At 42.1% G+C, this 23711-nt stretch overlaps 1 protein-coding gene and 1 long non-coding RNA gene across 15 annotated transcripts in view; one reads left to right on the forward strand and one right to left on the reverse strand.

The window, feature by feature from the left end:
- Positions 1–7852, forward strand: part of LOC120399327 — a 29119-nt gene extending 21267 nt beyond the window's left edge. The window contains exons 4-5 of the long non-coding RNA XR_005595095.1: positions 6946–7108; positions 7717–7852. This is a non-coding gene — a long non-coding RNA (uncharacterized LOC120399327). The remainder of the gene's footprint in view (positions 1–6945; positions 7109–7716) is intronic.
- The window catches only part of KMT2C (lysine methyltransferase 2C), a 346573-nt gene that overhangs the window by 90755 nt on the left and 232107 nt on the right, over positions 1–23711 (reverse strand). For 9 of the 14 annotated variants that reach the window (XM_039527500.1, XM_039527505.1, XM_039527501.1 and 6 more), the window contains 10 exons: positions 23532–23651; positions 17977–18093; positions 15529–15603; positions 15103–15204; positions 14831–14935; positions 13454–13635; positions 12967–13131; positions 12259–12368; positions 6728–6793; positions 4546–4764 (listed from right to left, as the gene is read on the reverse strand). In XM_039527500.1, coding sequence (XP_039383434.1) covers positions 4546–4764; positions 6728–6793; positions 12259–12368; positions 12967–13131; positions 13454–13635; positions 14831–14935; positions 15103–15204; positions 15529–15603; positions 17977–18093; positions 23532–23651 — 1261 coding nt within the window. The remainder of the gene's footprint in view (positions 1–4545; positions 4765–6727; positions 6794–12258; positions 12369–12966; positions 13132–13453; positions 13636–14830; positions 14936–15102; positions 15205–15528; positions 15604–17976; positions 18094–23531; positions 23652–23711) is intronic. The other 5 variants (XM_039527503.1, XM_039527502.1, XM_039527509.1 and 2 more) reach the window with 3 other exon arrangements.

A 23711-nucleotide genomic window follows, 5' to 3' on the forward strand; every position in this document is an offset into this window, starting at 1 on the left:
AAGGTGCCACAGGATTCTTTGCTGCTTTTACAGATCCAGACTAACATGGCTACCCCTCTGATACTGTAATACTTGAGGGCTCTGAAGTAGCACTTTAAGTGATGTGACTAACATCTGTCATATGCAGTTTGTTTTCTCTCTCATCTTCTTCCCAAAGGGGTAATTATGTGTGCAATGTAGTGTTTTGTTTAGGTAGGGTTCTATTTTGGGCTGTTTTTCTTGTTTGTTTGGCTGTTTCTGTAGAGAAGGCACGTCAAAAGAGTAAACCTTGCACTTGGAGCGGAAGGTGGTGAGGTTTGTGGTGGTCCTCAGTTTTTTGAGAGTTCATTCCACAGTCTTGGGTCTGCCCCTGAGAAAGCTCTGTCTCCCACACAGACATGCTTTACTCTAATGTTAGGAAGTTCCACTGCACCAGAAAAGCAGAGTTGTCATCCAAAGTTCTCATGCCAGAGCTTCAGGTGATTTTGTAGATATCTTTGGCCCAGGCCACTGAACACTTTGAAGATAATGACTGAGACCTTGAACTCGATTCAATAGTTTATGGGAGCCAGTCTAGAGAGTGAAGGACAAGTCTGATATGCTTGCGGTAGCCCGTGCTGCCAAGAACATGGGCTACAGATGCATTAATTCAGTGTTAGTCATCCTAAAATAAGTGTCAATAAATGAGTGCCAATATCGCCCTGCCCCCATCTTCCTGTATTGTGTGCGTCATACAGGTCTTGACATTTAAAAAAAATTTTTTTTAACAACAAGATATCGGGAGTCAGAGACTAGATTTGTTTTCTCTCCTTGGGCATTTGGGTGCCTGGGAAGTTGTTGGAGAATCTGGAGAGGTCATTATTCACTAGCAAAACATTCTTTTCGAGGTGATGGACTTTTCAGTCTGATCTCCTGAATGCTGGGAGTAGTCCCATTAACAAAGGCTTAATGGAATAAGGGCAGTGATGTGGTCAAAGGTGAGTGCTAAATGTATCTCTGAGGAGTGAGCTACATGTCCTTAGTTTCTTAATTATCAACCATGATTGTAAAGGGTGGGGAAAGTAAATGTTGTGCATGAGCTGGTTACATTTCATGGTAATTTTGCAAGGTTGCTTTAATACATGCGTACAACATTAAACACACATACATTGAAAAAGAACTACATAATTTTGAAGAAATGCATCTCTGTGCAGTCTATTTATGCTGCTGAGTAATAAAGGCATCAGAGATTCTCTCATTTCTAGCAACCACATGCCTTACTCCCAAAGGCTGAGCTCCTGACCAGACCTTCTAACTGGACAGGACCCCTGAAGTCTATCAGCTCTACTTTTGGACTGGCTAGGGAGTCTCTATTGAGTAACATGTAGTGATTTTCTCTACACTTTAGAGGATGAACAAGTCCTCTCAGCAAAACTTCCAGCCCCAGCAAGGAACAAAGTTTTCTTAGGTACCCAAAAGATCCTCTGTACAGTACAGTATATACTCGATCATAAGCCGGTTCGTTTATAAGCAGACCCCCCAAAGATGGATGAGTAAAAAAAGTTTTTATAACTCGTTCATAAGCCGACCCTATAATTTAGGGGTCAGCAAACTTTGGCTCCCAGCCATCAGGATAAGCCGTTGGTGGTCCGAGATGGTTTGTTTACCTCAAGCGTCCGCAAGCACAGAAGTAAACCTAAATAAACAAAGTGTCCCAGCGTGCCAGCTGCTTACCCTGATGGGCTGGGACAGCAACTGATGGGAAAAATTTTGGGGGGGAGAAGCTGGGAGTCAGGGGAGTAACCCCTGTGATCACCCCCCACATGACCCCACCCCTAGCCCAGGACCTCCCCACTCTCCCCATCCCATCCCTTCCCACCTTATCTGGGGAGGGCCAGGGGAGGCTGTCTCTGACCTGGCTGCAGCTGCTCCGGCAGGCTGGGCAGCGCGGCCGCAGCATGTTCCAGCAGGCTGGGCCAGGCGGAGTGGCCATGGCCTGCTCTGGGGGGTGGGACCAAGCGGCACAGCTGCAGCCTGCCAGCCCCGGAGCTGCAGCTGCTTTGGAGCCTGGGGGGAGAGCAGCATGGCCAGAGATGGAGAGGCTCCCTCTGTTGTGGGGAGGGGCTGCGTCCCACCTCTCCCTCTCTATACCCGTTCATAAGCCGACCCCCGTCTCTGCTGCTTCCCTTTTTTACTAAAAAAAAAAATCAGCTTACGAACGACTATATACGGTATGTTCAGAGTGCTATCTTAGTCCAAGGGTTTCCTAGTTTCTTTTCAAAGCACAGGTCTACAAATATTATCTAAAGATCCTTTCTGAGGCTTTTAACGCACCTAAATCCAGGCCAGTTTTCAAATACATTGAAACATTTTATCACAATCACTTAATAAAAAAAAAATACAGCTGAGGGGATGAGAACTGAAATCTAAACAAAAAGTTAGATCCCCTATTCCACTGCTATACTATGTGCATTATATTACATATCTTGTTATCTTATCAAAAAGGAGATTGAGAGGTGACTTGATTACAGTGCCTTCACAGGGAGAAAATACAAAGCACTAAAGGTGTTTAATCTAGCTTTGGTTTGGTCCATTTTCTTCTTGGTACTGTAACAGTGAGGCTTTGTAACAGACACCCCCAATTCTGTCAAACAGATTCCATCTTGGGTATATGTCTTCGGTGGGTCTATACAAGAACCAATGTCTGGAAGTTGAATCCAGACAAATTTTGAACTGGTATTAAGATACAAAATTTAAAAAAACCAGCCAGGATGATTAACCATTAGAACAAACTACTAATGGAAATGGTGGATTTTCTCTCTCTCGAAGTCTTCAAATCAAGACTGGATGTCTTTCTGGGAGATATGTTTTAATCAAACACAAGCTGTTGGGCTAAATACAGGGACCACTGGGTGAATTTAAGGTCTTCTGATATACTGGAGGTCAGACTAGATGATCTAATAGATCATAAGAGGGAAGATCCTCTCATGGATTGGTAACTGGTTAAAAGATAGAAAACAAAGGGTAGGAATAAATGGTCACTTTTCAGAATAGAGAGGTAAATAGTGCCCCCCCCCACAGTGGTCTGTACTAGGACCAGTCCAATTTAACATATTCATAAATGATCTGGAAAAAGGGGTAAACAGTGAGGTGGCAAAATTTGCAAATGATACAAAACTACTCAAGATAGTTAAGTCCCAAGCAGACTATGAAGAGCTACAAAAGGATCTCACAAAACTGGGTGACAGGGCAACAAAATGGCAGATGAAATTCAGTGTTGATAAATGCAAAGTAATGCACATTGGAAAACATAATCCCAACTATACATATAAAATGATGGGGTTTAAATTAGCTGTTACCACTCAAGAAAGAGATCTTGGAGTCATTGTAGCCTTAAACTCTATGAATCTATTAATCACAAACAAAGCAAGAGAAAAGTGATCACTCCATCATTCAAAAGTAACAAACAAACAAAACAAACATTTCTCATAAAAATACACATTTCTTCCAGCCAACAACAGATCATGATTAAGGATACACCAATCAAACATCTGCCATGCTACTTATATCAACACTTAACATGAGACCATACTAGAGTTAAATCACTCTATCTCAAGAACACTCTATATCTACAAAAAGCCTCTTATGACATTTAATCTGATTAACAGTAAGACAATGTTGCGTAAACAGAAAGCATTTCAGAGTGTGGTGAGGTGGGGTGTCTGCATTCCACTTTTAATAGGCGCTTGTGTAATTTATTTCCTGACTTTCACACTTGTATTTAGTTAGCCTTTCCTCAGGTTTAGGATTAACATGATAATACACAATACAGTTATCAGAATGTACAGTGGACTCTACTTAAACCAGATACAGATTAACTATGTGATCCATTTTCCAATCCAATTTCTGTCCAGTCTGGGATTATGGAGTCAAACAAAAGCTCACTTGGCCAGGGAAGTAAAAGGATGTGTTGCTTCAGACTGGGGTAAACAACTTCTTCTCTGTCGGAAATGGCAATTCCATGCCCTCCCCAGACCCTCTTTGTATCTAGAGAAGGATGAGTTGAGACCCCCCCCCTCAAGAAATTCAACTGTCCCTGAGTACCCTCATATGCCATCACACCCTTACTTTTGAGCATCTCATTTGAAAGAGCCCAAGAAGTCTCGATGTCTCTTTGTTAAGCCTTGGGGCTACAACTTTCTAACAGCGTTTGCTCTGGGTCTGAGTGTCTCAGAGTGCGCTGTGTACTCCCCATAGTGTGCAAAATTTTCAGTTGTAGTACTGGTGTTCTATGGAAGGGCAGCCAGACCCTTTGTTCTGCCCCTATTGTTAGTCTTAAAGACATGGTTTCTGTACGGGATAGATGACACACGAACAAAAGTAAGAGGAAGGTCCATCTCCTTGAAATGGACAGCTATGAACACCGACAGTCATGTTTTACAGTTAGTCCATCTTAACCATTTAGCACTAGAGTGAAACAGAAGCACCTATATGAGTAGTAAACAATACATTTAAAATATGGCCACATGTACAAATATATGCATGAACTGCAATAAATATCAAACTGAAAATATGCCACATACTGACCATTACCTCTACTGTCATCCATCTCTCCATCTCTGGAATGCTCTGATTGGATATCTGGTGGTGTCTGTAGCACAGCGACACTGTTCTGGTTTATAATCTTCAATTTAAGCTTTGGTTTTGTCCGTTTTCTTCTTGGTACTGTAACAGTGAGGCTCTGTAACTGAGACATCCCCAATTCTGTCAAACAGACTCCATCTTGGGTATATGTCTTCGGTAGGTCTATACAAATTACATGAATCACAACAGGAATATAAAACTCTTTATACTTTGACTCAAGTCTTGGATGAATTATTTAAACACTTCTTTAAAGAGTTAACCATACACATGTATGTCAAAGCATGATACATTCTAAGCACTAGAACTTGAAGAATATCAGTATAAATAATACAGCGGTACCTGATACTATCTTATAAATTACAGACAAAGCTTTATAATTTACAGTGTAATGTCAAATACAGTAACACAACATGACACACTGCAAGAACTCATTAAAAAGAATGTTTGCATTACAGCAACTGATGACTTCAAAAGGTATCCAGAGCTGGACTCCTACCTGACATACTCATATAACTTGACAAGTCTTATCTTTTTGGTCTCTGCTTCCTGTCTATCAAACTGTCTACCTAGATACTTATGTGGTCTTCAAGAATGGTAGTATTGGAATGTCTCATGACTTGTAACAGATTTTATCTTCACAAAACCCTTGTGAGGTAGGGAAGAATTATCCCCATTTTGCAGATGGGGAGCTGAAGGTCAGGGTAGATTAAGTTACTTTCCCAAAGTCACACAGGAAGTCTGTGGGTGAGACCTGGTCTACACTAAAAAGTTAGGTTGACCCAGCTACATTGCTTGTGGGAGGTGAAAAAAGTGACGTAATTAAACTGACCTAATCCCTGGGGCAGGCAGTGCTAGGTCGATGGAAGAATTCTGTCGACCTAGCTACCACTTATCAGGGAGGTGGATTAATTATACCAATGGAAGAACCCCTCCAGTCGGTGTAGGTAATGTCTACACTGAGGCACTACAATGGTACAACTGCAGTTGTGCCACTGTAGCATTTCAACTGTAGATAAACTCTCAACCAGGAATTGAACCCAGGTTTCTTGAGACCTGTGAGACGGCCTCTCTCCAGTGACGTGACAAGGCTATTGAGGTGTGGTGATAAGCATGTGCTGACAGTCCCTAGTTCTCAATGTAGGCAGGGATCCTTTTCTCAAATTCTTTTCCTCTGGCGATCAGCAGAGTTCAAGTTTCGTAAACGTCATTCAGGGGTGATATAAAGGCAAACAGGACAATAATGGTAAGCACCAGTGAAGCTAATTAAATACTGTCTGGATAACAGCTCTAACAGATATTTTAATATCACAAACAGTAAAATTCACTCCTTTTAAACAAATGAAGAAAAATGTCTTCTGACACAACATCCCAAAAGGGCACATCTACAGGTGGTTTGTGCAGATAATCATTTATTAAAGAAACATTTCTCTAGTGAAGAAATAACCCAAATATTTACAGCAACATTTTTATTCATTGTATCGTACAACAATTTTGTTGTATCATAATTTTGTTTTTTATAGATTGCAAACTCTTTTTAAGACAGAAAATTCCTTGCAATAGCTACCGACTTCTACTATATGTAAGTACAGCATCAAACATAATGGGGCTTAATTGAGACCTCTGGATGCTAGTATATACAAACAACAGTAATTGCTGTGGCACCCACAGGCCCCAGTCAAGACTGGGCCGACCTTGTACTAGGCACTTTACAAACACAGGAAGCCCTGAAGAGTTTACAGGCTAAGGTCCTGATTCTTCAATAATTTATGGGCATGCTTAATTTTAAAGCACATGAAATTAACAGCCCCAATTATTTAAATGAGAATACTTGTTACCAATGGGATTATTTATTGTTTACTCACGAGCTTCAAGTTAAGCACGTGCTTAAATTTCTGCAGGCTCAGTGCCTAATTTAAGATAATTGTAACAAAGTTGGTGTGACAAATAATAGAAGATAAAGGGAAGGGAGGACAAGGGAAACAATAAACGTTACACTGAGATAAAGGAGTCTTAGTGGTGCATCTATGATAAAATCATAGAGAAAACAATTTCTATGTTCCAAATAAAAATATCAGTTAAAATTATTCTAGATAATTAAAAGATTAAGCATTTTTTAAAAAATTACCTAGTTCTTTTACTTTTGAAACAATCTGAGCTGCAATTGATGGGTCACAGCAGTCTGAGGAAGGTACTGAAAAATAAAATTTAGTGAGTTTAAATAAAATCAAATAATTCATTTATTGGGATAGCGCAGAATTGATTTAAGGTGACAATGTCAACTAATTTTCTTTTAAACATTTTTTTTATACTCTCTCTTTTATATTATTGGCAACACATGTCTAGAATCTTACAAATAAAATGATTAATCTGGCTGCATTCCCAACATCATTGAAAAGATGGCTAACAAGAAACTCTGGGGGTTATCTGAAGCACTCAGATTTCCCAGACCCATGTATTGTATGGAGACTACATTGGTTGTGATCTCCTACTAATGGACAATGAGCAGGTGAGTACACTGGGTTTTTTTACATTGTCAAGCAGTTGACTGGTGACAGCAAGGTTTTGCCAACCTGATCGTGCATTATGGCTGGGCGGGGTGGTATCACAGAGCAGTGATTCCTTTCCTTCCAAAGAATTCCCAGAGAACTGCACTGGGCAATCATTCATTGTCCCCGAGGGCTCCCACGTGTGGGATTTCAGAGGCTCTCTCCGGTCAGCCTTATTGTACAATGTGTATGTGAGGCTATTGTGAGAGAAAGTGAGGCTCTAATACAGAGAACATGCTACTCTAGGTCTCTTGTAAAACTCAGATGGAGCAGTTAGACCATTTTTCAAGATAGGAACATGAATAAAAGTGAATTGGCAGAAACTCAATTTGGAAGTGATGTTAGTGGGTAGAGGGAAACATCTGTCTACCAAGTCTGGCAGAGATAATGTCCGCTCTTGTGACTGATTTAGTCTGTCAGCAACTCAGACCAAGGATTGTAAAGCACCATGCACACCTAACAAACAAGGAGATCCATAGTTATGGGGTACTATTTTGGGACTTGGAAGTACTTTTTCTCCATATTATTTTAATATAACAATTATGACCACTCCTTTCCTGTTATCTAGGTTTCTGTGACCTCCAGACTGAAATGTTACATGGGGCAACCCTAGAAGGCCATGCAGAAGGAATAGCTGGAGGAGAATGTAGTTGCCTCTATTTGATTTGCGACCTAGCTACACAAGAAACCACCTATCTCTGCATACACACAATTATGGAACTTGAAGTCAACTTACGTGGTTATACATAAGTTGCTGAAATAGCAGCTTTCTGTTTTTATTTTCTTATCAAAATAGAGAATATATTGATAAAAAGGAAAATATTTAGAATCTAGAGAATAATCCTCATAGAAAATATTCAAAAAATTAAGACCAGTGAAAGTTTGGTCTGAACAAATTAACAAGACTCCCTTAAAAATATTGCAGAATAATATATTTATGCAACACAACTTTATTTTATGTCAGTATCATTTACACAAGCTGTAATTGTATTATGCCAGAATTACAGACCATCCGAGAATGCTATATGGTACAAATCACAAAACAATTAGCTAAGCACTTTGATTAATAACTTAAAGTGATCAATCAACAAGCCCACAACAGTGGGAGAAAGAAATTAAGTGACATACCCAAGAGTCAGAAATACACAGGAAAAAATAAGGAAGAAATGATACATTTGAAAATGAAATTTGGAAATAGGTTTTGAAATGATGAGATAGAGGGAAAACAGGAAAATTGCAGGAGGAAAGGCACCAGTAGCTCCAGTGAGATTACAGGAGCAGGCAGATACTAATGAGTGGAGTGGGAAGGTCAGTAGAGTCAGACTTCACATATGAGCTCAATTGATCTAGTCCACAGAGTGTTTTAAAACAAAAGGAAATTTTGAAGTGGAACTAAAGTAAATAGGAAACCAATAGAGGTGATTTAGGATGGGGTGATTTGATATGTTTCACTGGTAAGCAAGACAGTGGGCAGTGGTATTCATGTACACGCTGCAGTGTGGAGACTTGGGGCTTGTGGAGGTCAATTAGGAAAGAGGTGCAATAGTCAAACAGTTGATGGCAAAGGTGAAGTCTCTAGAGACTAAGTCAAGGAAGTTGCACAAACAAATTATGTTTTGACAGTGGCAATAGACAGATTTCCAGATACTCGAGATAAGAAGATTAATACAGACAATAGAGAGAAATGGCAGATCTGAACTGAGGATGGAGACAGAAATGGAATTGTGTTCAAGGATATTCTTCTTGCCAAAGGGGAGAACTGCAGCAAGCTCAGCCCAAAATCACAAATTTATTTGGATAAAACAGACAAAGACAGTGTTTAGGGAGGAGTCTTTAAAGGTGGTGAAAGATATGCAGAGTTGAGTAACCGTGGAAAAAAGGTAATTAAAGTCAGAGTACAGATGGATGAGAGAGAGAGCAGTTAGGCTATGTGTACACTGCAGAGTTTTGTGGCCAAAAGCGATGCTGCTTTAATTAAACCGCTATTGCATGTACATGTTATGCTCCTTGTGTCAGCAGAGTGCATCCACACTAGCACCTTTTGCATCCACACAGAGAACAGTGCACTGTGGGTAGCTATCCCACTGTGCAACTGGCCGCAGGATGATTTGGGAAGGGTTCGCAATGCCTTACGGGGCAGGTACAGCAACACATGATGCAGGTTTCTCAGTCCCATCATTCCACGGGCACCCTACTAAATTGTCAGCCGCTTTTCAACTCAAGTGTGTGTGTGTGTGTGTGTGGGGGGGGGGGGTTTAGAGGGGAGAGACGGTGAGACAGGGAGCGTGTGCATGTATGGGAGAAGCAGAAACAGAGTGTGTGTTGGGGAAGAGTGAGCATCCGAAGAAGTGAGCTTTAGCTCACGAAAGCTCATGCTAAAATAAATGTGTTAGTCTTTAAGGTGCCACAAGTACTCCTGTTTTTTTTGCGGATACAGACTAACACGGCTGCTACTCTGAAACCTGTCATGTTGGCATGCTGTCTCTAAGTTCAGACAGCCGGAAGCAAGTTCTGAAGCAGGGAGAGGAGGACACCTCCGACATCAGCCCTGGCCTCCCTCCCTGGCTCTGTCAGCACAGCAGCCTCTCACATACACACTCATCCGCCCCGCCTCTTTGTTTGTAGTATGGGAGAGAGCAGGAGTATTCCATGTTAATGATTTGCTTTGTTGCTGGAGCTGAGCAGCATACTCAGCTGTCAGAACTTCCAGGAGCTTTGAAAGGAGAGGGGCGCATGCTAGCAGGGTAGATGAGTTCAAAACAGTAAGCAGAGCAGTCACGACAAGCATTGTGGGATACTGGGGGAGGCCAGTTACGGCAATATAATGAATGGCAGCATCTGCACTGATACTTTGCCGCTTTAAGTGTGCCGCAAAAAGCTTTATGCCTCTTGTCAAGGTGGTTTTATTTTGTTGCCAAAACTGAAGAGTTTTGTTGCCAAAAGTGGCATTACAATGTGTGCACCTCCACTGTTTCGTGTCCAAAAGCTGCCTTTTGCTGACAAAACTCTATGGACTGAGCATTAGGCTGAACAAGGCAGAAAGTTGCAAATTTAACCTTCCAGAAGAGCAGTCTTAGGGCTTATCTTCATTGCTAAAAGAACCCTGTACTTTTTACCTTGGGGTAACTAACACATTTGAGATAGCCCAAGATAAAAACATAGTGAAGATAAGGCACTTTAGTTTTACCGCAAGGTACGCTTTCTGCGGTCAACTCCAGGTGGGAATATAGGACTAACCTTGGCAAGTCTATCTCATGGTAAAATTGATGTGCCTTGTCTTCCCTGTGTTTTTACCTTGGGATAGCTCACGTGTGGCAGTTATCCCGAAATAAAATCACAGCTTTTTTAGCAGTGAAGATAAGCTCTCAGGCAGAGGTTTCACTGCCACCAGGGACAGATGAAAAATGGTTCAATATATAGGAGAACCATGGCAGGAGAGAAGCAGAGACACTTGCACAACTTTGGAGGCAGTTCTAGAAGACAGAATGGTTTCCCATAGTGCCAAAGGCTGCAGTGTGGTCAAGGAGAACAACAAAGGAAGAGAAGAACCATCAGCATCAGAAATCAGTCAGTCCTATAAAAGAATGGGTAATAAGACAATAGTGTTGCCAACTTGTGCAAGTTTTCCACATGATATAATTCTGGTTGGGACTGGAGCCAGTCTTGTGATAACGTGTGAAGCTACAGCCCTCTAGCTTATATGAGCCCTCTGATTGGCTCTCTGACTCACTTGCCAGCCTCCTGGGGCAGAATAACCAATCAGTGCTGCTGCAGGCAGAGCTCTCTCCTCCATCCCCTTAGCAGCACAAAGTCATTCTCACAGGAGGGCAGGGGAAGGAAGGATGTAAAGAGCCCTGGGCAGCTCCAATCCTTCCTTCCCCTCTTACCTGTGAGCAACAGGAGGCCACCTTTGCTCCTCCCCCCTACCTGCAACATCCAGCCTAGGACGGAGTTGCTCCTTCCCTGCCTAGAAGGGGAAGTAGAGGCTGAAGAACCCCAGAAGCTGGGGGGCAGAACTAAGTGGCAGGAGGTGAGCTGATGGGAGGCAGAACTGAGGGACAGGGGACTAGGGGAATGAACTGAGGGGGAGCTGAACTGATGGGGGGGCAGTCTAGACTGAGGGGGGGCAGAATGAATTGCTGGGCTGGGGGTGGGCAGATGTGGAGGTGAGAGCTCCTTCAGCAGAGACCAAAATCACTTTCCCAATAAACTTGAGAGATTACATTTTGACAATATCGTCTCACTCGCTCACGCACACAGAGAATGGGCAGGGGGAGGGGTTCAAAAATCAAATGACAGACAACCCCCCAACCCCGCCTCAACTCATTTTTTTAAAATCATTAGTTTTGGAACAGCCTCATGATTTTTGGGGATTGGACTCATGACTTTTGATCTCTTAAGGGAGTGTGACTCATGATTTTTCATCTCTTCCGTCTGGCAATACTGTAACAGGGAGAGAGCACGGCTGCAGCTGTTACGTGATTTGGATGCTACTCCTGCAGAGAGTTCTTTCACTGACGGTAGTCAAGAAGGAACTGGCTACAAAGTTCTAGGGGCTGAAGTAGCGGCATTAGCAGTGTGTGATTATGTAAGATAGAGGAAAGGTCATGTACACTCTGGATACCACTACTGCTACCTCAGAAGGCCTGAAAGTGTTAAGTTCAGAGAGGTTTACCCTGTCTGGGACCGGAAGCTGAGGTTCTTGTGCAAATATCTTTAGGGAATCAGAAATATTTTTTCCCACCTGACAGCTGGGAAGTTGAGTTGTGTTTCATCTTCCCAACACCACAATTTGAAACAGATCTCTGGCTCACACAGGGTTTATGAGTATTTACCCAACCCATCTTCAATAAATTGTTCATATTCCCCCCTCTATATCACATAACTCAACTGCTGACAATCTGCTAAATCTTTCCTGATGCTGTAATGGTGCTCCTGCAGTCAGTCACTATGGGGTGCTAAAGAACTAGCCTCTAAAAACTGGAAAGCCTCCGTTCTGCAATGATCCAGGACTTTACCAACCATAGCACAGAACCATAAAAACATTCCCAAACCTACTCTATTGCATTGTGCACTGCTGCTAAGTCATTAGTGTCAAAAGTCCTCTTACCGTTTGTTGGTGGTATGTATGGCCTACACATGGTACAGTCAAAACCAATATCAGCTATGCTTTCCACTTCCTCTTCTGTGTTTAAATTCTGACAGATTGCATGCATCCATCTAGAAATTAAATGGGGGGGTGGGGAAGAAATACAATTTAAAGGAAATGGCTAACATCTTAAGAGACTTAAATATCAGTATATGGTTTCTGAGGTAATAAATAAAGGGAAATGTTTATATAATTTGATTATTTTAGGATGATGATCTATGTTCTGGATGTATGCTTTTTCCTGTACATGTGGTTAAATACTGTATACACTCCCTCACATTGTCACCCTTAATAAGAAGGAAAATTGTATTTGTGTTGCAGACACTTTTTAGCATTGCTTTGCTTGTATATGTGATGGTCTATTTTGTTCTTATCTATTTATATGATACTCTGCCGAGTTCATATAGATTTATACTCAGAACAACCCTTTGAGATAAGCAAATATCACTTTTAAAGATAGAGAACCAAGACACAGAGAAATTTAGTAAGTTTCCCAGACTCGCACAGGAAATCTGTGGTAAAACTGGGAAATGATTTAATATATTCTGAGTCCCACTTCAGCTGGTTTCCACCACAAGACAACCCTTCCTCCCATCCTTACCATGTTACATCATTAGGGTAAAATGTAACGCATGGGAAATAATTTCACAAAATGTTAGAAACTCTTACCTATCACATTGCCTACACTGAAGAATGACCTCTTCTTCCCTATAATTGCGAAAGCAGACTGGGCAGTTAGATAAACTTGCACAAGGAGCACACTGTGTGTAATTGTTTTGCCATTCACATCTTAGACCAGGAGACGTTGCTCCGCAGTGCCTGCACCAAACACACCTGCAAAACACAAACAAGAATGTCTTTATTGTCTTGGGTTCAAAGTAAGATTGTTTGCACTCACAGCATCCTTAGCACAATACACAATATTAATGGAAGTCAATTATTTCCACATTAAATTGTGTTTGATCAAAGAAAAAAATCTGGTAGGTGTTTTTGTTCAATATATGCCTGCCCTCAAACATTATTTGACTTAATTGAGAAATTATGGTTAAACTGACATTGTGAAATACTTAGCTGAAATATATCAATAATAGTTTTAAATACAATGAAATGAAAAAGGGATAACAGTAAACATTTCTGACACCAGAACCAAACACACCATTTGCACTTCCAGCCTCCTTTGGGAACTGTCTGCAGTGGGGGATCTAGGCAGTAAGTGTGGTAGCTGATGTCACAGTCATCACAGAGAAGCAGTCTTCCTGGATCTGTAGCTTTCCCGCAGGCTTCACACACTGTGCACTCCAGGCACCTCCAGCCTTTACTGAGCACCACTTTAGTAATCTGCAGATAGGAAGGCAGTGTGCAACTTATTCCCAAACAACTGTACAGGCTTTAAATGTTGTATACGTTTATTTCACTATAGTAAACGTTGGGCCCAATGCTGATCTGGCTAGGTAGAGGTGTAAAGAGATGCTGCACCTGTGCTGATTATCTGCATCACTGGTAGCAGCACAGGAAGGGAAGCAGGCTTTGCAAAGCTGCTATATATCCCCTACTTGAGCAGGTGGGTGGGGAAAGTAGCAGAATGGGGAAGGGACTGGGTAGAGCTCAGCAGCATGTCAAGGAACATATGCTGTACTGGGGTCTATACCCAGTGCAGTTTACTCCCTCCTTGGAGCAACAGGGGAGTCACAAGCTTTTTCCCAGGCTGCTCATAGGGAAGTGCAACAATATGTTTGCCTGTAGCAAAGCCAAGATGGAACTCATTAAAAAATCCTGGTTCATTCCAAATTCTTTGTGAGGCCTAACACTGGGGTTTTAGTGAGTAGAACCAAATCATCTATTTAAAATTATTTAAGAGTATCATCTGAATGCAAAACCAAATTATATTCTCATGAAAAATGCACACAGCATTTCATAAAGCACATGTAAAAGCAAAGTAAAACCCAGTGGTATCTTAAAAAATACCCACATTTTACATAACTGCACTTATATAATGAGCAACAGACAGTTTATAGCATTCTGCAGTAAATAGTTTATTATGTGCTTGCTAAATCATCTCATACCATTCAAATTTAATTTTCTCACATTCTCCTAGACTAATGAATCTGAAATGTATTAACTACTCCAGTTGCTGTCAATTCTGACAGCCAACAGACAAATTGAATCAACTAAACCTGACACCCTAGCAAATGAAGTTTCACTATAATTTCTTTCTTTAAAAAATTCTGCTTGTGTTAAGATTTTAAGCTTACATTTCAACATGTTATTTTAACCAACTGCTAGATTAATAAGTGCTATTTATGGCTGTGAAATTAGAAAAAAGTTCATTTCTCTTGAGGCAGTGTATACTATAAAATGACATTTAATTAAAGTCTTTCACAAGTTGCATACAAATAATGGTCACATTAGCTGAAGAATATTTAACAAGTTAATGACTCTCCTAATTATGACAAAACTGGAAGCAATGGGGTGCTATTCAAGTACAATATGCAAACAATGCTGTCAAATAATTTTAATGCAACAAAGCACTTACCTTAATACTGACACAGTAGGGATGGTAACACTGACCACACTGAGAGCACGCAAGCAACCTGCCCTCTGCACCCTGTCCAAAACTCCCGCAAACTACACACATATCCTAGAATGACAGAAAGAACAGTTTTCAAAGATCGGCCAATACACTAACATCCAAAACTATGCAGCTGCTCTAAAGTAAAACCCCACCCGTATATTGGATAATTCAACTCATAACAAAGACATTAATTCCTTTTTCATTACAACAATCAGAGTCACTGGTATTCCAACCTGATGTAAAGTGAACTTGTCACTGCTAGAAAATAGTACAACTGTATTATGCATCGAGTTTTCTTCCTCATCTTTGTTAGATGAAACATCCATGGTTGTGACCTACAAAAAACAACATCATATTAATATATTTTCATAGCCGAATATACAAAACTTTTCACTCAGTTTACTACTGTCCTTCTGGAACTGAACAAGGAGTACAGTATTTCAGAATATAAATACATACAAAACATTGTAAACTGTAAAGAACATTTGCTGGTTTCAAGAACTGTATTTCTGGGTATTCATCAGGAAACCAGGCAAATGTTTATTAATACAAAGTAATCACCAGTAAAATCCACATTTGCCAGAAGTTACACACTGGTGGTCATATTGTACCATTTTTGACATCATGTGGAGGGTCCCTTCTGCTTAACTTTTGCTCACCGCAAAGAAAGAGATGTCAAATGTTTCTGCAGCAGTCTCTCTTCCCCCTTCCTCCAGATAGTACCTCTTATGCATCTTGGGATCCACATGGGGGAAACGGGAAGGCAGTAAACAGGTTGAGAGAAATGCACTTTTTGCTAAACAGAGGTTTATCTGAATATGCTAACTTTGCAGTTTTTCTTGCTCATTAATAAACATAAAGTCCATTTAATAGCACATTTTAATATTAAAGGTATAGTATATACACCCATAATTGAAGAACAATGAAGCTGAAGCAAATTACATATTACCGATTTTTTTTAATACTTGATTTAGATAAGTGCTCCAGTTGTATTAAAGAAATGATGGATAGCAGTTAAGGTTGTGCAGCTGTTCCCATTCATGGGTTTCTATAGGGTTTTATAATGTGACTCTGAAAATTAACTCTGGGTTGAAAATTTTGCACAGACATTTAGACCACAGCCGATAAGCAAATTTTTCTCCCCAAAACAGAGACCCTCCCCAACAAAAATCAATTTAAGCATCTAGATTATATGAAGGCAACACACATAAAGCCCCCAGACAGATATTAGGATTTTTAAAATGTGTTTTTATGCTTCCGTAACTCAATGTTTTCATTTTATTTTAAACAATTTTTCCATACTTTTAGACCTTAAGACATAGTTGTTTCAATAAAATATTTTCAAATAACTGAGCCAGACTTTAGAAAGCTATGTGTTATGCATAAAATGGTTCTTCACGAAATGCAACAAGAATTTTAAAAATGTAATATTACATTGTAATTGCACATAATTACATCACTACATATATTTATACTGATTCAATAATTAGATACAATTAGTTACATAAACTAGGCTTCCAAAATAAGCCAAGGATACTAACAAACCTTCATTAGAAGATATAAGCAAGACAATTAACTGTTTTCTGATTTAAAATCCAACACATACACTTGTTACCCTCCTGCGCCAAATGAGAGAGAGACATAGGAGACCAAGAATCTATGAAAAACAACTAACATCTGACAAATACATAATACTATGACTGGATTTCTCAAATGCATAAGCTTGAACAATAATTTCTAACTACCTTTTTTCTATGTTCAATCATATTTGATATAGCACTAAATAGAATGCTTGAATTACCAACTTCTGATATTAGAGCTTTTTAAAAAAAATACAGAGAAGGAGAGGGCAAAAAATGGTGATATTCCAGTACTTTGTTTTTATTTGACTGAAGGGGATCTACTACAGTAGGTTCCTTTGATTACGAGTAGCACTATTTCACCTGGTATTCAGGAATTTAGGTGTGTATTTCCCCTGCCTCGTGGTTGAACAAAATAATTATCGCCGCCGAAGGACCCGAAATGCTGCCCCTGAAATGCCAGTGCCCTAGGCGACCATCTAGGTCGCCTAATGGGTTGCACTGGCCCTGGGTACAATCTCCTACTACCACAAATTCCCATCCATGGGGAAAAGACCCCAGGTGCAGGAGATGGCTGGTGCCTTTCCACTGCTACCTTCCCTCTTGCTACCACTGTATAGCCATCACATCTCAGTGCAAAATCTACCTTCTCTAGGAGTCTGATCTGGTGCTCACTGAAGTAAACTGAAAGGCTGTCATTAACGTCAGTGGGCATAGTATCAAGCTTTAGGCCTTTATGGAAAAATTCTATACAGTTTAGTAGCAAATGTTCACCTTTCTATGTTTAGACCAACCTACAGAATTACATAATAACGACACCATATTTTCTACTACATTTTATAAGTGTTTAGTAATTATTTCTATAAAATCTATTGGTTGCACTCCTATTAAAATATTAGGCTTTTCCATAAGTGTAAATTAGTGCTTTGTAGCATTAAAATAGTTGTGGATATTCAAGTTGATATCAACAGCTATGCCCCTATTCAGCAAGGTACTTAAGCACATGAGTAGTTCCAGGAAGCCAATGGGACAACTCACACAACTCAAGTGAGACATGCTTATGTTCTTTGCTGAATTGGGGCCCTAAGAAGAAGAGCTTTCCATGGGCAGCTCCGCATCATAGACCCCCAATACCTTTGGAGTACCCTCAGGGGAATTATTATGGGGTTAAGAGAAGGTGATACAGTCCAGTAAAGGCCTTATTTTTCCCATGTCTACTGTGCCCAGTGAAAGCTCCCTTAATTAGTGTCACCTCCACTTGTGGAAGTAGAAAGAATGATCTGGGTCCTCAACAGTGTTGTTTTAAAAGGGAATGTAGATGACATAAAATTGTTTTGGATCCATTAGCTACAGGTTATTCCCTATTTTTAACTAAAATATATAATTAAATTGAATGAAAACTAGATTATCAAACCTATTTCACATTGCTTATTTTGTTTAGATACAAAATGTCTCTCAAAAAATGAAAGCTGGAACAATGAAGTTACACACCAAACTACATACATGATTAAAAAGATATGTTCTTACCCCTGGAGTGACAATAGCTCCAATCCCATTCTTCAGTTTTGATCTACCTCTGCCACCTCTTCCTGAAAGACCCGCACCACGTGGTCTCCGCTTCCCTGGGAATCCTGATCCACGGCCCTATTTAATATAAAAGAGCAATTTAAATGCAACCCAGATCTCTTTTAGTGTAGGGACACTTCCTTGTAACTATAAATAAGAAGAACTGTGGTTTCCAGTGGATATAGGCAAGTCAGATCATCATTATTAAATCACTGCATAAATTGTAGTAGAATACCTTTAACTTCAGACTAAAACCTTTTCCTCTGTCTGTGGTCTTCAACCATTATTAAAAGGATCATCTTCAATAAAAGTACTTAAAACCTGTAACACATTAATTTTTACTACAGGCACAGCTGGTAATACTGAAATACCTTTTCTCCCTCTTGCCTAGTACTCCAGCTAAATACAACCTCTTGTTTGATTCTTTAAGAACATGCAGCTCAGACACAGCCAGGTGTGTTCTGACTGTTGCTTTGGCACTGTATTGCCATGAGCCTTAGGACTGTTGCATGGGCACTTTACTAGATATACGGTAGCTACACTTCTTTGCTGTAAATAGTCACACAGACATTAAAAGTTGTTAGGGCTTAACCCTGCTCCCACAGAGCTCAGTGACTAAACTCCCACTGATTCAGTGGGAACAAGATCAGGATTTGAGTGTTTAATTTGTTAAATACTCTAAAGAAAGTATTATTTATAATACTAAAATTATATTTTTATTTGTAATATTTATACTTATTGCTAGTGATTTGTTCTTTTTCCCACCCTTGTTTAATCTGTAGATGCTTGGTGTGAGTGTTGAGTTGGGATCCCTTAACTGATGAGGTGAATTCAAATACAGTGAATTTGGGAGGGTGGGGGCGGGAAGTAAATTTCATACTTTTTCAGTGTTAATTACCTGACATTATTATTGTTAATTAATTTGGCTTTCACACTGAACTGGAAAAACAAAAGAAAACAAAGCAAAAGAAAACAAAAAAACCTCACTAATCACTTCCAAAAGAGGAAAATATTATTGGCTATGTCTCTATAGAATTATGGCCAATATTTTTCTGTCCAGATTTGAACAGATTACATATACCTTAGACCTTTTGTTCTGTTCTTATACAATGAGAGTCAAGGTATATATTCAATACAGCAGATTTCATACTATGCTTTTCTACTACTAGATACACAGTGTTTGTCCTTGTTTTAAACGCATTTTAAGAAATCTATGTTAACAGCTACTCTAACTTAGTTTTGCTGTCCACAAAATATCTACAAGTCTACCATCACTATCTGAATGCTTACTTCAAACTATTTTAAGATGCCAAAAATACCAAGAGAAAACAATTCACTCAATAAAAGGCACGTACTGCCTTTGAACGATGTTACTCTCATTAACGTCAATGGAAGATGCTCTAGACCAGGGGTTCTCAAACTTCATTGCACTGCGACCCCCTTCTGACAACAAAATTAGTACATGACCCCGGGGGGCAAAGCCCAAGCCCGGCTGCCCCAGGTGGTGGGAGAGGGGGCCAGAGCCTGAGCCCAACCACCCCAACTTGGGGTGGAACTCGGGCTTCAGCCCTGGATCGCAGCAAGTCTAATGCTGGCCCTGGCAACCCCATAAAAATGAGGTTGCGACCCACTTTGGGGTCCTGACCCACAGTTTGAGAACCGCTGCTCTAGAGTAGTGGTCTCTAACCTTTTAAGCACAAGATCACTTTTTGAATTTAAGGGCAACCCAGGATCTGTCCCGCCCTTTCCCCAAGCCCTGCCCCACTCATCCCCTCCGCCCCCTGTCACTCACTCTCTCCCACCCTCACTCCCTTTCACTGGGCTGGGGTAGGGGTAGAGGTTTGGGAGGGGCTCTGGGCTGGGGCTGAGGGGTTTGCAGTGTAGGAGGAGGCTCTGGGCTGAGCCTGGGGCAGGGGGTTGGGGTGCAGGAGGGGTGAGGGTGCAAACTCTGGGAGGGAGTTTGGGTGCAGGAGGGGGCTCCGGGCTGTGGCAGATTGTTGGGGTACAGGGCGCTGGCTCTGGGAGGGGGGTCAGGGCTGGGACTTGGGAGTGCAGGAGTGGGTTCAGGCTGTAGGAGGGGGTATGGGGTGCTGGCTCTGGGAGGGGGCTCAGGGTTGGGGTGTGGCCTCCTGCCAGGCAGCACTTATCTCCAGCAGCTCCCTGTCTGTGGTGCAGCGTGGCTGCTGCTAAGGCAGGCTCCCTGCCTACCCTCCTAGAAGGGGCCAACATGCCCCTGCGGGGGGGAGGGGGTGGGGAAAATGGACATGGCTCCACGCACTGACCTTCTCTGCAAGCACCGCCCCCGCAGCGCCTGTTGGCCACAGCACCCCAGTCCCAGCCAATGGGAGCTACATGGGTGGTGCTTGCAGGCAGGAGCAGCACGCAGAGGGAGACCCTTGCCCCCCGCCTGGGGCCATGCTGCCCACTTCTGGGAGTGATGAGGGGCTGGGGCTGGCAGGGAGCCTGCCCTAGCGGCAGCCCCACTGCACCAACAGAGATTGCGATTGACTGGGAGATCCTCTAGGATCGACCAATCGATCGTGATTGACCGGTTAGTGACCACTGCTCTAGACCCATACGTACAGCTTCTGTTGATATTAATAGTTCCATGGATTGAAGGTAACATTATGGCCTCAATAGGGCCAATAGTATTTTCAGATCCACCATCCCCTACTTTTCTAGAAGGTATAGGCAGTGGTTCTCAATCAGATGTCCGGGGTCCCCTGGGGAGCTGCGAGCAGGTTTCAGGGGGTCTGCCACGCACAGCCAGCATTAGACTTGCTGGGGGTCCAGGGCAGAAAGTCGAAGCCCAATGCATGGGGCTGAAGCCCAGTGCTCTGAGCCCCACCACCCAGGGCTAGGGCTGAAGCTGAAGCCTGAGCAACTTAGCTTCATGGGATCCCCTGTGGTGTGGGGCCCAGGGCAGTTTCCCTGCTTGCTACCTCCTAACCCTGATCCTGGCTTTTATATGCAGAAAAACAGTTGTTGAGGCACAAGTGGGCCGTGGAGTTTTTATAGCATGTTGGGAGAGCCTCAGAAAGAAAAAAGGTTGAGAACCCCTGGTATAGAAGTTTGTGGTGATAGTTATTGCCAGGTAGAATCCAAATATTCCACTAGTAACAATATTATTGGAACTATAATTTAAAGTAACTGTGCACTATCAGGCAATGTCATCATACAGTATTTTAGAAATAAGAATAAGGAAGGAGGTGTTGATGGTCAAAGTTTATTTGAGTAGCCAAGTGAAAAGTTTAATTCCCCCCATCTCCGCACACAGTGTAAAATATATACACACTGCATATAAGATTGACTTTTTTTAGAAGTAAAATGCTCTGACAAATTCCTAACATTTTGTGTTTTAGATTGCACATCTGTATTTTTATTTTCACAAGATTAACACTGTGACAGAAATAGCACAAAACTCTACCAATGTTAATGCTGGACATTATGCTGAAAATTAATATTTCAAGCAGCAATAGCTAAGCTAATATCAAATTAAAATAAAGCAAATTAGCATGATAATTAAAGTGAGATGAAAATAAATCAATTGAAAACAGCAGCAACCTACTTATGGTTTTATATTTTTTCATTAAGTTTTTTCTCTCTCTCTTTTTAGTGTTGTAATAATCCCAGTAAGGGGGTATCTACACAGAGCAGCAACGTACACTTTTACTTATTTTGGGGTGGGGGTGTTGTGATCTCCAAAGCACACCAACGTGTTGTGTGTTAACCAGTCCATGTAGACTCTGCTGGTGCGCACTATAAGTTCTCTAGTGTGCTTTAATGTGGTGCTGTTCGAATCAGCATTATGTTAAAGCACAGCAGGGAACCTTTAGTGCACAGCAGCAGGGTCTACACTGACCAATTATTAGGGCTGCCAACTTTCTAATGACACAAAACTGAACACCCTTGTCCCACTTCCTGCCCTGCCCCTTCTTGAGGCCCTGCCCCTGCTCACTCCATGCCCCCTCCCTCTGTTGCTTGCTCTCCGCACCCTCACTCACTTGCTCATTTTCACCACACTGGGGCAGGAGGTTGAGATGTGGGAGGGGGTGGGGGTGCAGGCTCTGGAGTTTATTTGAGTAGCCAAGTGAAAAGTTTAATGAAGGGTTTGGTGATCAGGAGGGGGCTCCGGGCTGGGGGGGTTGGAGTGTGGGAGGGGGCTCAGAGCTGGGGTACAGCCTCCGGGAGTGAGTTTGAGTGCTGGGGACTTAGGGCTCGAGCAGGGGGTTCTGGTGCGGGAGGGGGTACAGGCCCTGGGGTGGGAATGAGGGGTTTGGAGAGCAGGAGGGGGCTCCAGGCTGGGACAGGGGGCTGGAGTACAGGAGTGGGTTCGGGGTGCAGCCTCCGGGAGTGAGTTTGAGTGCTGAGGGCTTAGGGCTCGGGCAGGGGGTTCTGGTGCAGGAGGGGGTACAGGCCCTGGGGTGGGGATGAGGGGTTTGGAGAGCAGGAGGGGGCTCCAGGCTGGCACAGGGGGTGGGGTACAGGAGTGGGTTCGGAGTGCGGACTCCAGGCAGCGCTGACCTCAGGCAGCTCCTGGAAGCAGTGACACGTCCCTCGGCTCCTAGGTGGAGGGGCCAGTTGGCTCTGCACGCTGCCTCCGCCTGCAGGTGCCGCCCCCGCAGCTCCCATTGGCTGCAGTTTCTGGCCATGGCACTGTGGAGCCAGCGCTCAAGGTGGGGGCAGTGCAGAGAGCCCCCGAGACCGTCCCTGTGCCTAGGAGCTGAGGGACATGTCTCCTATTCCAGGAGTCACGCGGCGCCAGGTAGGGAGCCTGACAGCCCCACACCAACTGGAGTTTTAATGGCCCAGTCAGCAGCAATGACCAGAGCCACCAGGGTCCCTTTTCAAACTGGTGTTCCGGTCAAAAACCAGACACCTAGCAACCCTGCAATTAACACATATTAGTGTGCTTTAGAAATCACCCCCCTAAAGTGTGCATTGCTGCTCTGTATAGACAAGCCCTCAGTTTCTTTTGATGGTAGCTATCAATGGGAGAGTAGCCTGGCTCCTTCTAAGACAGACAAATAGTTGCTTTTTTCTAAGTTTAAACATATGTCACTGTGAATGCCTTTTGCAAGATATCTCCACAGCAACACACTTTGCAACAGCCCAGAGCTCAGTCCTTTTCAGTCTGGCTCTCCATACTGCCAGCAGGCTTCAGGACACACAGACGCACACTCTCTCTCTCAAGTAACTCCTTTGACAGCTATTTAACAGCAATAGCCAAAAAATAGTGAAGTACTAAAACATAGTTCATTAAAAATTGGTAATGCAAATTATCTTGCCATATAAAATTCAAAATTTATGCAATGCCATCACATTCCATATATGCTCTAATAAATTTATATTTTTGTAATTTAAAAGCTCCAGACTTCAACAGTTTTCTTAAAAAGCCAAAGTTAACAGTGATAAAATGGAAGATTAATTCAGTTGAGCTATACATAGTTTTCATTAGTAGCTTCTATAGCAGAAAGATAGCAATGGATACATGAATAGAAATACAAATTATTTACCACTTTGATGCTCCAAATGGCACTGCCAGGAAGCTGTCTGGATTTAAAAATGTCCCGACCTTCTGAAATGTCTGGGGACCAGGAAGGTGGGCTCACTGTATTATTGGTACTCCAAGCCCCCTAGGATACGGCAGGTGAGAAAATAGATGTATAAAACTCAGCAACATAAAAATAAAGAAA

The sequence above is a fragment of the Mauremys reevesii genome, linkage group 2 (assembly GCF_016161935.1).
Source record: "Mauremys reevesii isolate NIE-2019 linkage group 2, ASM1616193v1, whole genome shotgun sequence".
Classification (NCBI taxonomy): domain Eukaryota; kingdom Metazoa; phylum Chordata; order Testudines; family Geoemydidae; genus Mauremys; species Mauremys reevesii.